Source organism: Phoxinus phoxinus, assembly GCF_949152265.1.
Source record: "Phoxinus phoxinus genome assembly, chromosome: 20".
NCBI lineage: Eukaryota > Metazoa > Chordata > Actinopteri > Cypriniformes > Leuciscidae > Phoxinus > Phoxinus phoxinus.
Window position 1 is genome coordinate 24,095,277 of NC_136895.1, and position 14,204 is coordinate 24,109,480.

At 36.4% G+C, this 14,204-nt stretch overlaps 1 protein-coding gene across 1 annotated transcript; it reads left to right on the plus strand.

The window, feature by feature from the left end:
* The first annotated feature begins 478 nt into the window (after positions 1-478).
* Positions 479-11,178, plus strand: LOC306988950 (uncharacterized protein). The gene is made up of 9 exons (XM_079594182.1): positions 479-1,096; positions 5,240-5,561; positions 5,665-5,985; positions 6,073-6,192; positions 6,840-7,151; positions 7,292-7,603; positions 7,688-7,996; positions 8,878-9,183; positions 10,517-11,178. Exons 3-9 carry the CDS (start codon positions 5,802-5,804, stop codon positions 10,576-10,578), a joined length of 1,605 nt encoding a protein of 534 aa, XP_079450308.1. The 5' UTR covers positions 479-1,096; positions 5,240-5,561; positions 5,665-5,801; the 3' UTR covers positions 10,579-11,178.
* Positions 11,179-14,204: the final 3,026 nt, after the last annotated feature.

The window sequence follows — 14,204 nt, forward strand, 5'->3', positions numbered from 1 at the left end:
CGATTAATATCAGAAGATTAGTTATTCTTATTTATGATTGGAAGTGGTTCATTTATTACATATTTCTGTCATATATTATTATACAGATATACACTACCGTTCAAAAGTTTTGGTGGCAGTAATCCTATTTTAATTTTTTTATTTATATAATTTCGATTTCAAATAAATGATGTTCTTTTGAACTTTCCATTGTTCAAATAATCATGATTTTTTTTATCACAGATTCCACAAAAATATTAAGCATAACATTGATAATCAGAAATGTTTCTTGAGCAACAAATATGTTTGGAAAAGTATGGAATTTGATTTTAATCATTTCCAGACCGGAATCATATGGAAAAAAATGTTTCCACTTTCCAGACTATTGACAAAATTGCAATATCCATATTGACCATTCAAATTTCTAAAAATAAAAAAGCAGAACATAAAAGCAGAGTGTTTTCATAGCAAAAGTTTAATTACACACGCAAGGTCTCTCACTCCCTCACCCTTTCTGCCGTGTGCGCAACACGGTCTGGAGCTGCGCGCTCTTGCTCGCTCGCTCTAGATTTCGGGAGATTTTAGCTAATTTGCCGGCATCAGGGAGCCGCTATCAATATGCGGGAGAGTCCCGGAACTTCCGGGAGACTTTGGATGTCTGCTATAGAGATATTAAAAACGAGAAACAACTATTTAGTTCCCTTAACAGCTTTTGAATTGGAACCGGTATCGTTCAATTCTATAACGCGTTCAGTCCAAGATGGCGGAGCTGCAGCTCTGCGCACGGGTGCGTTTGTTGCAATGGAACGTTCTATTGAGTTTCGCCTCTTGTTACTTCTATACTCTTTGAGGAAAGTAAAATAGCACAAATCTGCAGTTTTATAACAGTAAAAGCTCGTTTCATGTAGTCACGATATTAAATTGTGTCATGTTAGTATAGGCTTATGTTGAACATAAAATACAAAAAGACACTGTGTTAAACAGTACAAAAAGTATTGAATGAATGTCGTTTTTTAATTCGTTTTTTGCCAAGAGCACGTGATTTATGACGGCCGAAGCTTCGTTCACCTGAGAATCACGTGACTGCATCACCATCTCGAAGGGAACACAGCAGCTGGTAAGTGCTACTATCTATTATTAGTTCAGTTTAGTTATGTAGCCAAAACACTATCATAATTAATTTGGTTGTAGAATTTGCTTGTCACTCCCATAAATTACAAAAGCCTGTGTGGATAGAATGAGATTAAAGCGATCAAAAGAGGAGTGACAATCGTATTTAAAGGGATAGTTCACCCCATCATATTACAAATGTTATACCTGAACGCATCTGGTAGAGTCCTCTGATGTCCAGATGTGTGGTCTGGTTGCTGATGGGATTGTTCAGCACACAGCTGTAGGTGTTTTTATTCTGATATTCCACCTCCAGATGTAAAGAGATGCTGCTGAGATCACACACACTGATACTGGACAATACACTGTTTTCTTTGTACCAGGAGTGAGTCACATCACTCACATTCAACACTGAACACAGCAGTGAACATTTTGAGCTGGATGATGAAGGATTTTGTGCACAGTATCTGGTGATGACAGGACTGTGCAGAGCTGAATAACACAAGAAAATAAAGAGACACGGAAATAAAGTCAGAACAGTATGAAGGCTTTTTTGTTTGCCAGTGTTTTATTGTTACAGTTTATAAACGAATAATTATAAGAAGAAAAAAAAGGAGCAAATGCAAAAAAAAATCACACGTCAGAGAAATAAAGTCGCAATTGTGAGATATGAAGTCATAATTGTGAAAAACGGTATAAAGTCACAATTTTAAGTATTAGAAGTAAAGTCGCAACTGTTAAATATATAGGCCTAGTTGTAAAATGAGCTTAGAAGGTGCAACTTTGTTTTTTTTTCGAGGAGAAATGGGATACAGTATTTGGGTACTTCCCATATTTGAAGCACAATTTGAACAGAGAAGTGAGTTTTGCATTGTGAACTTCCTCATCGAAAGCAAAAAAAATTTTTTCTCACATTAAGGTTAAGTCTAGTAAAAACTCTTTGATTCACCCTTCATCAGTTGAAGCTTTCATTCTGGACTGAGAATTAAAAAAGAGAAAAGTTTGACTTTGACATGAAAAACAACCACCCACAGATAGGTCTGATTTTAAATGACATTTAGGAATGTAGATTAAGCAACACCACAATAACAGACCAACTGGAAGATTTGTCATATAGATGACATGTCAGGGACATGGAGGCCTTAAAAGGGACATGGTGATGATGGGAAAAATAGGAGATGAGAGGAAAAACTATATTTCAGCGCTTTTGCATTCTCTTGCAAAAGTTTTGCATTCCCCTGAGAAACTTTGTGGTCACTCACAAAACCTTTGTGTTATATTGTATCTTTGTTTTATTCGGAATCGGATAAAAATTTTTTACAAAAAGTTTTTGTAATCAAGTAATTTTTGTTTTCATTTTATTCAAAGCAGCTTTACAGAAAACAACACATTAATGCCTTATGGTCTTATCCATGGCAAATCATCTTTTGCACAGTTCCCTTAAGTTTAATTGGTGGCTCAACTTACCCACTAGCCCATATTTTAGCCCATAACTTAAAATATTATATATTATGATAATTTAATAATCCTACTTGAAATAAGAAAATGGCAAGAGGCAAATAAAATGAGCATACAGTAAAATGCACTGCTTACCATAGACGGTGACAATGAAATTCTTGATTGGGACCTTGTTTTCAACAACGATTTCGATTTTATAAAGTCCAGCATGTTCTGTGCTGATGTTTGTGAGGGTCAGAGATCCAGTCTGATAGTCCAGCTTGAGTCTATCTCTGAATCTCTCATCGGCACCATCGTGAAAGGTCTCATTGTGCACTCTGTTGATTTTAGCAATGTGTGTGCCTTGCGGTCCAAACGTCCAGACTATCACATGTCTCTGTGTTTCAGGAACATCAGTGTGTGAGTGACAGATTCTCCCTCCATCACTGATACTGTCTCTGTTTCACCGGTCTCAACACCAAACACCTGGAGAACAAGCATATAATAAAAGATCACAACTGATGCCACTTTACTAAAACAGTAACTAAAGAACAAATATTTACACCTTACCAGCTAAGTACTATATCCACAGACAGAAAAAAACAAGTGTGTGATGCATTTTCTTCAAGAACTTGCAACCTGCTCTAATAACCCTACACAAGTCTAAAAAGGCAACGACTTATTTGAAATGAACCCTGAAACTGTTTCTTGCCGAGATGAGATGCAGTTCCTCGTTTAGCGGTAAAGTCATAAGCCTCTGATGTGTATGTAAGAGCATTCTACAGTGTCAATCAAACAATAGCCTTTTTGTTTTGTCAACTGTATGTTTTCAATGCCTTGTATCTTATTTTAATTTTGATACATTATTATCAAGTATAGAAGTACTGAACTTAAAATGTGTAGGCTACCTTTCAAATTTTTAGTCCATAAATTGTCATATAACAACACATTTACTTACTGAAATCCTATTAGTTCCAATTCAAAACTTTTTTTTAAAAATTAACAGGCCATAAAGCTTTGTCTTAGGCCACATTTACACATAGCCGGGTATTTAGAGAAACGAATATTTCTCCCCCTCCGTTTTCAATAATAACATCGTGCACACAACCTGCATAAATACGCCGTCGAGCGCCTTTATAACTATGCTAAACCTATGGGCGGCAGTGTAGGGAGAAGGATAAAGCCATGCAAGCCAATCAGAATCCTCAGAATCGACAAGAGAGAACCTAAAACCCCGTTTCTCCCAGTTGACACGACAACATATAACCGGCGTTTTCAGAAATCTCCACTTTGGCCGGAGTTTTTAGAAATAATCGTTTTCTGGGATAAAAACGGCGTTTTCGTGTAAATGACAGGCCAAAACGCAGAGAAATATCTGCGTTTTCCCATCGTGTAAACGGGGCCTTAGTCTTATGCTGATTTCATATTGAACGCTCAAGTTAAATGGAAAATAGATACTGATCTGTGATCAGGTTTTGCCTTCCTCTGCCCTCATGCATAGGTACAATGACAGAAACTACAAGCAAGAACATACAGAATTCATAGAGATTGGAAACCAACCGCATTGGTTATAATACATAAAATATTACGTTATGTTTTTGACTTGAAAATGAGCATTACAGTAAAACAGTAAAATAACATTTGTGCATAACCTAAATGGTATTCATGAGCGAACATTTGTTGTTTTGTGATAACCAGCCCATCTGTTCAAAATTCCTCAGCAGTCAACACTTTTTTTTTGCCATCCGTGACGGTCACTGTCGATCGTGTTTTGCTCGTTTATGACACGACAGAAACGCCACGGATCGATCACCTCATCAAGTCGAGTCATGTTACTTATGATCTAGGATTCAAAAACAATATGAAGAAACTGGTATTGCTCTCTTATTTCGCATTATTTTTACACGGTAAGTCATCGGTTCGTCATTCTTTCGGTTTCACATTATTAGGCTATAGGCATTAATATGTTCTTATACGCAAAATGTTACATTATTAGGCTACAACAGATTCGGAAAAATACGAATTTCACAGTCGCTGTAATAATGTTGATGAATCGGAACATTTTCATGCGAGGAAAATAATTTACGAAGGTTAGTAAGAAAAGCTAAATCATTGCTTTTGTCTGTTCAATAATACATGGGCGGGTTGTCGGTCGTGGGCTTTCGATTTTCAGACAAACAGTTATAGCTGTTATCAACATATGATAAACTCATCTTAAATTGGTCAAAGTCAAAGATACATTCATGACGGAATGTAGGCTACATTCATTCATTCATTCATTCATTCATTCATTCATAGCCTTACGGTTCTCTGCTTCTATTTTGTTATGCAAATATTGCGCAATCATTCGGGGACAAATTCCACAATGACAATATCTATTTAAATTTTATGATGATATTTAATTCTATTCAGTGTATTCTGTAGTAATAGTTGGCTGTTCTAATAGGATAATAATAATCGTTAAGATTTAAATATCCATGAAGAACCAACTCACACAGAACCTTTCCATTGAAGGTTATTTACATAATTAAAATATTAATTTACATGAATAACATCTTTTTAAGAACTGATCACTGAAAGGTTCTTTGAAGAACCAGGAATGGCTCTTCTATGGCACTGATGAGAAAACCCTCCTTTTGGAACCTTTATATTTAAAAGTGTTTACAGTTTACTGATATTGAAAACTTTCAGCTATATTTTGTTTATTTCTCAGGTGTGTTTGTGGAGACAGCAAAAATGTCAGTGATAGAGGGAGATTCCATCATTCTGAAGTCTAATGTCACTGAAATACAGAAAATATATTTGTTGATGTGGATGTATGGATCTCAAAACTCCATTATCGCTAAAATCGAGGGAACAACTCAGACCGTCTCATTATACGATGTTGATGATGGGAGATTCGAGGACAGACTGCAGCTGGACAATAAGACTGGATCTCTGACCATCAGTGACATCAGAACCAAACACTCCGGAGATTATTATAAAGATCATCAGCACTGAGACCTTAGTCAATACATTCAGTGTCACTGTCCATGGTGAGTAGCTCAGATAGATCTATTGATTTATATAGCTTAGGCCTATATGTTTTACTTTTAACATGCACTATGCATCGCATAACTGTTCCTGTTTGTTCTCCAGATGTGATTTTTGCAGGGTTGGAAAACAGGAGAGAAGGAGATTCTGTGACTCTACACACTGGTGTTGCTGATTCACAGAAACATGATCTAATACGGTGGACGTTTGGACCTACGAATCCAGACACTCCTGTCGCTGAAATGAACATAAAGATTCATGAGATCACATACAGTCCTGATGAGAGATACAGAGAGAGACTACATCTGGAAGACCAGACGGGATATCTCACCATCAGAGACCTCAGAACCGCAGACGCTGGTGTTTATCAACTACAGATCTCCAACAGTAAAGAGACCGTATACAAGAGATTCAATGTTTTTGTTGGTAAGTATCATGTTTAATCATGTCAAATGAGCATTTCCCTCAAATCGCACAAGAAATGTACTTACAGTAATGACTTTCTCTCTTCAGCGCTTCCAGATCCAGGATTGTCCGCTGGTTATGTTGTGCTGATCTGTGTTTTTCTCCTGCTGTGTGTGGCTGTAGCTCTGGCTGTGATTTACTACATGTTCAGATACTCTAAACGGAAAGGTAATCTTTATCTACAGCTAATAGCAAAATAAATAAACCCATATAAGAGTTTAAAAGTGAATTGTATTTGCTTAACTATGTTTTCTTCAATTTAGCAATACTGTATCTTTAACGAATTATACAGTGGGTGATCTTAAGAAAAACAGGAATTGACTGTATCTGTTAAGCAGTCTGAAATTATTGTTCCCACTAAAGATACAGGAAGTTCTAGAATCCTAGAAATGCATTTTGAAAAGTTACTTTTAAAATGAATTGAAAACCAACAAAAAAGATAATCCCTTCATTATGAATGCGCCTTGTAATGCTACTTATTTAGGCAGCTCACTAAGAGAAGATTTTGCAGATTTTTGCTGTGAATTAAAAAAAATTTTTAAAAAAAATTTTATGTTTATGTTGAGAGTCAGAAAAAAATGGTGTCAGTGAACAACACTTTTGAATCAAATTTAAAACCAACATCTGAGAGAAGATCTGTTTCTTGTTAGAACTCCTTCATTACAAATGCATTTTACAGCTCACTGTTTTGGAGCAAAGCTATTATTTATGATGGGACTTCATTTACAGTGATTTATTCATTAAAAAAGAATTATACTTTGACTTAAACAATGAAACATCTGTTAGAACATTTGATATCTTGGTGTTTGAGACAGAAAAGAAAAAAAAAGTTTCAGTGACGGAGGGAAATGCTGTCACGCTGAAAACCGGTGCAACTGAAATCCAGAGAGAGGATGAAGTACTCTGGACATTTGGACCGCAAGACATGGTCATCGCTCAAATACACAAAAAGGCCGGCAACATTTCGTACGCCGACGACGAGCGGTTCAGCGACAAACTGCAGCTGGACCAGCAGACCGGAGATCTGACCATCAGCGACATCAGGATCCGAATCTCTGGAGATTATCAGATGCAGATCACCGGCAGCAGAGCCGCCAAAACCAAGAGATTCAAGGTTATTGTACGAGGTGTGTGGGTGAAATACTTCAAATACCTACAGTGTTGTCTGTAAACGTATTCATTTTTTCATTTGAGACATCATTGAGGTCTAAAGTTGTTCATCTGCACATATCAACATGCCTTGTTTCTATTTCTTTATGAAATTAAGTGGACACACTGAAATTCACGGAGGGAGAGTCCATCCATCTGCAGACTGGCATTGCTGAAATACAGACAGACGATCTGATTCTGTGGAAGTTTGAACCTAAAAACGCCCTCATAGCCAAAGTTGATGGGCAAACCAATGAGAGCAGCGTCTACGATGTTGACGACGAGAGATTCAAAGACAGACTGGAGCTGGACAGTCGAACTGGAGACCTCACCATCACAAACGCCAAAAGCAGCGACTCTGGAGTTTACGAAGTACAGATGAAGAGCAGCAATAAAGCTTCATACAAGAAATTCAACGTTCTTGTTTGGCGTGAGTAGCTCGAGATAATCACAGTGATAGTGCGGTTTACGTGCACATTCACATGTTTCTTCTATGTTTCTCACGCTGTGGCAGTGAATACGCTGAAATATACAGTTGGAGATTCTGTGATTTTACAAACTGGTGTTTCCGAACTGAAGAATGATGACCGGATACTGTGGAAGTTTAGCGACAAAGAAACGTTCATAGCTGAACTCAACGGAGCCAATCAGGCCTTTTTCTACAAAGGTCCGGATGGGAGATTCAGAGACAGATTACAGTTAAACCAGCGAACTGGAGATCTGACCATCAGGAATATCAGCAGAGCACATTCAGACGTTTATACACTACAAATCAGCAGCGGCAAGAAGATCACATGCAAGAGATTCATGGTGATCGCCCACGGTGAGTAACGCAATCAGATTTAGCGCTGTTTTTATGCTTTTAATGCTCTTAACACAGATTATTAATAGTTAAAGACACAAACAACTGAAAAGACAAACCTGATCTTCTGGGAAAACGTAACTTTGTTAAGTGGCACTTTTGTATGAATTCGTACAATGTAAATCATACAAAAACGTAAGCATGAAGGTCCACCCATAACCCCATATCTTAAGCAGATTGTACAAAAGCGTACAAATTATATTGTGTGTATTTATATGAATTAGCCACCAATTTGCCGAAACCATAAAATAGTTACAAATTGTCATGAGTGTGTTGAAAAGACTGAAATTGTGAAGATATTTGGGCTATAATTTAATTTGGTGGATAAAGCAAGGAATATAAGAAAATAAAGTCCACTACTAGAAGATGGTCGACAGGTCATGTTTTCACCGTCTTTGCCCTTCTTTACTCAAACATCAGACTTTTAAACGCAGGAAAGAGGCGGTAACAGTTTACACAGGAAGCTTGTGAAAAGAAAAAAATGCGACAAAAGTCCTGAGTTCTTGGACCACTCTGATGAACACTCAATTATGAGGGAAAGATGAGGGTTTGGAAATATTAGCAAAACATTCCTAGACCATATATATATTATTTTTTATTCTAGAAACACTGGTTTTGATCGTTCAGGTTTGCCTGTAAATGTAAAATGTCGTTCTAAATCCAAACCTGTTTAGATAATTTATGTGGAACACAGAAATCCATCACAATATTGAATAACATGTTCCTCTTCACCTCGTAATTAATCAGCCAGTTGGTTTCGATGTTACCGTGGCAGTGAGGTCAGATCACCTGTTATAATGTCCATGTGTTTCTCTTTTATCTGGTGCTGCGACAAAATAAAGAGAAGACTGTGTCAGCGACGGAGGGAGATTCGGTCACGCTACACAACGAAACTGAAATACAAGATGATGATCTGATTCTGTGGCTGTTTGGAGCTGAAGACAGACTCGTGGCTAAAAGAGAAACTAATAAAAGTGCCTGTACATATTATGGTGATAAAGGGAAATTTAAAAACATATTGAATCTGGATCATCAAACTGGATCTCTGATCATAAGAAACAGCACAACTGAACATGCCGGAGTCTATAAACTACTGATCATCAGCAGTCGAGAGACTAAATACAAGAGATATAAAGTTACAGTGCATGGTGAGTAACATGGTGATCTTTTCTATTTTGGCTCTGTGTACAGATACTCTGAAAATTAACATATTGCTGTCAAGTCTTGTTTTGTTTTTGTTTCATGTCAGTCATGTTTCATGTCTTTGTCATGTGATTCCCTGTTAGTCATGTGATCCTGCCATGTGCCTTGTCTGATGTGTCATGCTGTCATTGGTCCATTGTTTCATTGTTCAGGTGTCCCTTCTAGTCATTAGTCTGTATTTAAGCCCTCATGTTTGCCATGTGTCTTTGTCAAGTATTAGGCTTGTTTGAGATGAGCAAAATCTGTGCAAAACCGATCACCGGTGAGCAGCGCGAGATCCATGCTGGTTAGAAATGTGTCCGACTGTGGTCCGCCTGACTCTGATGTCATGCTGACGGATGTAAAAACACTCTTGCGAGTGTAAGCCACTCGTGTTGGATTCTGCAGTCGAGCGCAGTTGCTCTCTCCACTGACTGCGCTGATCAAAAGCACGATGGGAAACGACTTGCTGACGACACAGCTTAATGCTCATTGGTTTAAACAACCGTGATGTATTCTCTTTTAAAGTGTTTGAATTTAAAACTCTGATTTTGTGTATAAATTATGTGTGAGTATTCCAAAACTCTCTGACAGTGTGATCTCTATATGTTATTTGATTATCATATTTATTATAAAATATTTATAAAACATATGTAATTAAAGTAAAAAGTATTGATAAACACGTCTTTGGTATATAATTAAATAACAAGAACTTTGAGTGTTATTTTCTTATAAAAGCAACAGAACTTAAATTACATCCAGTTTATTAGCAACACTGTGCACGAGCGTGAATCCCGCGATATCCATCTTTGATCTCATTGGTGTCTGATGATCCACTGCGAGAAAAGAGAACTATCCGGCTTCCCTGCACTTTTTTCACTCCTCCCCTCACTGTAGCCGGCTACTCTCGCATACATTTCATGCGAAGCAAGGCGCATCTCAAACAAGCCTATTGTTTTCTGTAACCACTGTTTGGTAAGCGCCACGTCCACATTTTTGAGTTCATGCCAAGGCATGCTTTTGTTTTCAGTTTGATCACTTTTTTTAAAAAAAAAACTGCATTTGGGTTCTCAACAAGCTCACCTTCAGTTGACTACTTTACAATTGCAAGATTTAATTTTCTAAATTGTCCTTTAATTTTCTCAATTCTTTACTGTTTGATACTCAACACTGTATTATTTTGAGTGTTTTTGATCAGGTATGAATGCTTGTTTTTTAAACATGGTTATTGGCTGAACATTGACACTAAAGTGGTTGTGACATCAACCTTTTTAACCAGTATTCTTTGTTTTCTTACAGAGAGAGAACGAAATACAGACCAAGGGGATGAGCAAGAGGGGATACGCTTAATATTAATATAACTGTGAATGTTTGCACATTTTCTATGACATTATGTAAACAATTTTAGAGAATTTATAATTTACTATTTTAATTTGGTGCTTGTGAACATAACAAATGTGATCATAACTGAACTAGGGTCAAATGGTTGATCTATATATTTTTTTTATTTTTAGTTATATATTTCTGAATTTATTTTACTACAGTCCTTAACCTGTTAGTGTATGGACCTTACATGTACTGTATAGCAGTGATTTGTAACTGTTATCTATTAGACAGTGCTATATATAATATTGGCTGAATGCATGCTGCCTGACTCTATTAATAAGGTTCTAATGAGTCTGGTTCGAGGTTTATTCCATGTCTGTTTTTTTATGGTCTTGCTTTTTGTATTCCACTGCTTTTTTGTGAGTGTGCCTTTGATGAATGGCTTTTGTTTTATTCTCATTTCCAAATAATTTGTGTAAAATTCTGCTCAATTAATAACAGTTTATATAAGATAGATACATACTGCTGGTATTAATATCTGTTTTTAAACCACAATTTGATGAAGTCTTTTCTGGAAAGATAGCAAAAACTAAAATATTCCTTAGTTTAATTCAATAAAATGGTCAATTCACCTTAAAGGGGTGGTTGAGTATGATTTTACTTTTCTAACTTTAGTTAGTGTGTAATGTTGCTGTTTGAGCATAAACAACATCTGCAAAGTTACAACACTCAAAGTTCAAAGCAAAGGAAGATATTTGCTTTTAAATAAATCGTTTTTTAAGGACTATAACAAACGCTGGAATGGACTACCTAACATTTCTCCCGGGTTAGTGTGTGACATCACCAACCCTATAAATTACATAAACCCCGCCCCCGTGAACACGCAGTCCATGTTGAGAAGAGGAAGAGTTGTTGTATAAGAGTACATTTGTGAGTCAGCTCAAACTTTGGCATCCGTTTTTTTTTACATGCAATAGAAAGTCACTGTGTGCATCTCACAACAGTTCCTATACGAGCGATTTATAATTTATCATGACAGAATATGCTAATTGAAGATAGTTAACTCCATATCAACTAACCATTCAGAAAGGTCCTGTTGCATTCTACGTGTTGTCACTTCTTCTTGAGTCTCTTCATCTTTGTCTGACTCAGTTTGAACGTAAAAGGCAAAGCCTTTGTCATTTTAGTGTTTGTGAGGTAATCGGAGCTGCTAACACATGAGCTCTTGAAGCTCCGCCCTCTGTATCGGGAACAGCAGCATATTTGAATTTAAAGGGCCAGACCCAAAACGGTGCGTTTTTGTTAGCCCTCAAAAAGTGACAACTTTAACATGCTATATAAAAATATTAGGGACGCACCGAAATGAAAATTCTTGGCCGAAACCGAAAAAGAGGAAACCAAGGCCGAAAACCGAAACACTGAAAGAAATTATGCCAATTATTAGTACCATTGCATTTATGTCTACGACTGTGTACTAACTTTACTAAAATCAAGGCATTGCAATTGCATAAATTAATATTAAAGTTTCAAAGAATAAATCAATTACAAATTATGCAAATATTTATTTAGCACATTGCAACAATGCACAGTATAAAATAAAATTCAAACTACCGTAAAATGTTTAACTTGACCCCACTCATGTGTACATTAAATAATAATGTACAGGCCTAACTGGCAAGCAGAAAGATTTTCAAATTAAATGTTCTATCATAAAAACAAAGTGTATTTAGGTCAAGTGCATTTAAATTTTTTCTCTGTAGGACTACTACAAGAAAGTGCATTCAGAACAAAAACAAGTGCAACTGCTTAAAGGTAGGGTAGGTAGGATTTATATAAAAACTTTTTACCAAATTTGATTAAACTTTCTATATATATCAATGCATAATTAAAATGTAAGTACTCTGATAAAAAGAGTATAAAAATCGAGTGACTCTAGACCGTTTAATCTTCATTAAACACAGCTCATTATTTCTATTCGGGACGAATCACAGGATTGGCTTGTGCGACTGTCACTCTCCGTCGCCATGACTACCGCCGTTATTACTGGCTCTGCCCACGTGCGCGCACCCGTTTTTAGGTGGGAGTGAATGGAATTAATGAGCTGTGTTTAATGAAGATTAAACGGTCTAGAGTCACTCGATTTTTATACTCTTTTTATCAGAGTACTTACATTTTAATTATGCATTGGTATATAAAGACAGTTTAAACAAATTTGAATAAAAGTTTTTTTTAGACAATTCTGACCTACCCTACCTTTAAAGATACAACAATATTTTCTCTGTTTCTTCTTGGCCCTCAACATAATAGTGTATCAAAACAAAGACTGCCATAGCCCATGTGAACTGTAGAACTTTAACAACAACAAATGCACCAAGAATTGCATATGTGCACATTGGATAATAAATAGGCTATTTAAACACTAGAATGACATCTTCTGTGATTCTGCTGTTGTAGCACCCTGACCGCCTGGTTAGGGGAGATATAGAGTCAATAAAAGACACAGGACACGGAGCTGCTGCAATATCTTCTGAGTCTCTGTATTGTCTGACATTAATGCAAACATTTCTGCATTCTCATATGTCAATCAAACGTATAACAACTCTTTAGAGAAAAACACTATACAGAAAAAAATATAGATTTACTCACATACAGCTTCTCAACAGGTACTGTTCCCACCAATTAAACAAATCATTTCAATAGAAACTTGAATTACAACGCACATTAATAATACTACGTACTGTATATTACATACAATATTCACATATTATACTCTACATTTTAAACATATGTGCCGTTTACCATCTTCAACTCTTTTAAACTTCTTAAATTAGCTCAGGAATTATAGCATGTCAGCCAAACTAATTATCTCTTTACACACCATTAGCATGAACACATATTACATTTTCTCTTATGAACCAGCAGATTCCTTTTCTTTAAGCACTGTCACCTGTAACTTAACTGTTAATTTAGTTCTCAAAAACACAAATATGGTATTAATTCACTCCGTTTTCACATTTCTATGACCGCATGGTCTCTGCCATCAGTTTAGCATTCACCCATTGTACACGTGATACACACGCGGTCAACTTGAACCGAACTTTTAGACATGTATTTATATTACAATGAATACACTTCAAACAATGACACTTGCCATTTTTCACAGCCCTGACTTATATAAAGTGTATTTCCGCTACAATTTACTAATATCATACCTGGTTAGGGGAGATATAGAGTCAATAAAAGACACAGGGCACGGAACTGCTGCAATCTTCTGAGTCTCTGTATTGTCTGAGCAGCGCGCCCCCTCCCCCAGCAGGTGAAAGTCCCAAGGCAAAAATAATCAAATGATCGATCATCCATGCTAGGCAAGGAATACCAATCGCCATCATCCAATATCATACACTATGCATTAATGACATTCAGTTTATTTTTCAATGACAACAACATATTGATGACACTAATTATTATTAGTTTTATTTTCTCTTTTCCTTTATATATTTTTGTAACCACCACACTGTCACTGTCTGCTGCACATGTGGATATCACACGCGTCCCATTTACTCACAACTCTTAACGTTAATTTAAGACTTTACTTAACTAATTTAAGACTGCTCTCGTGAGGAGACAACAAAACAGACATTTTGGCATAACTGTGTGTTAT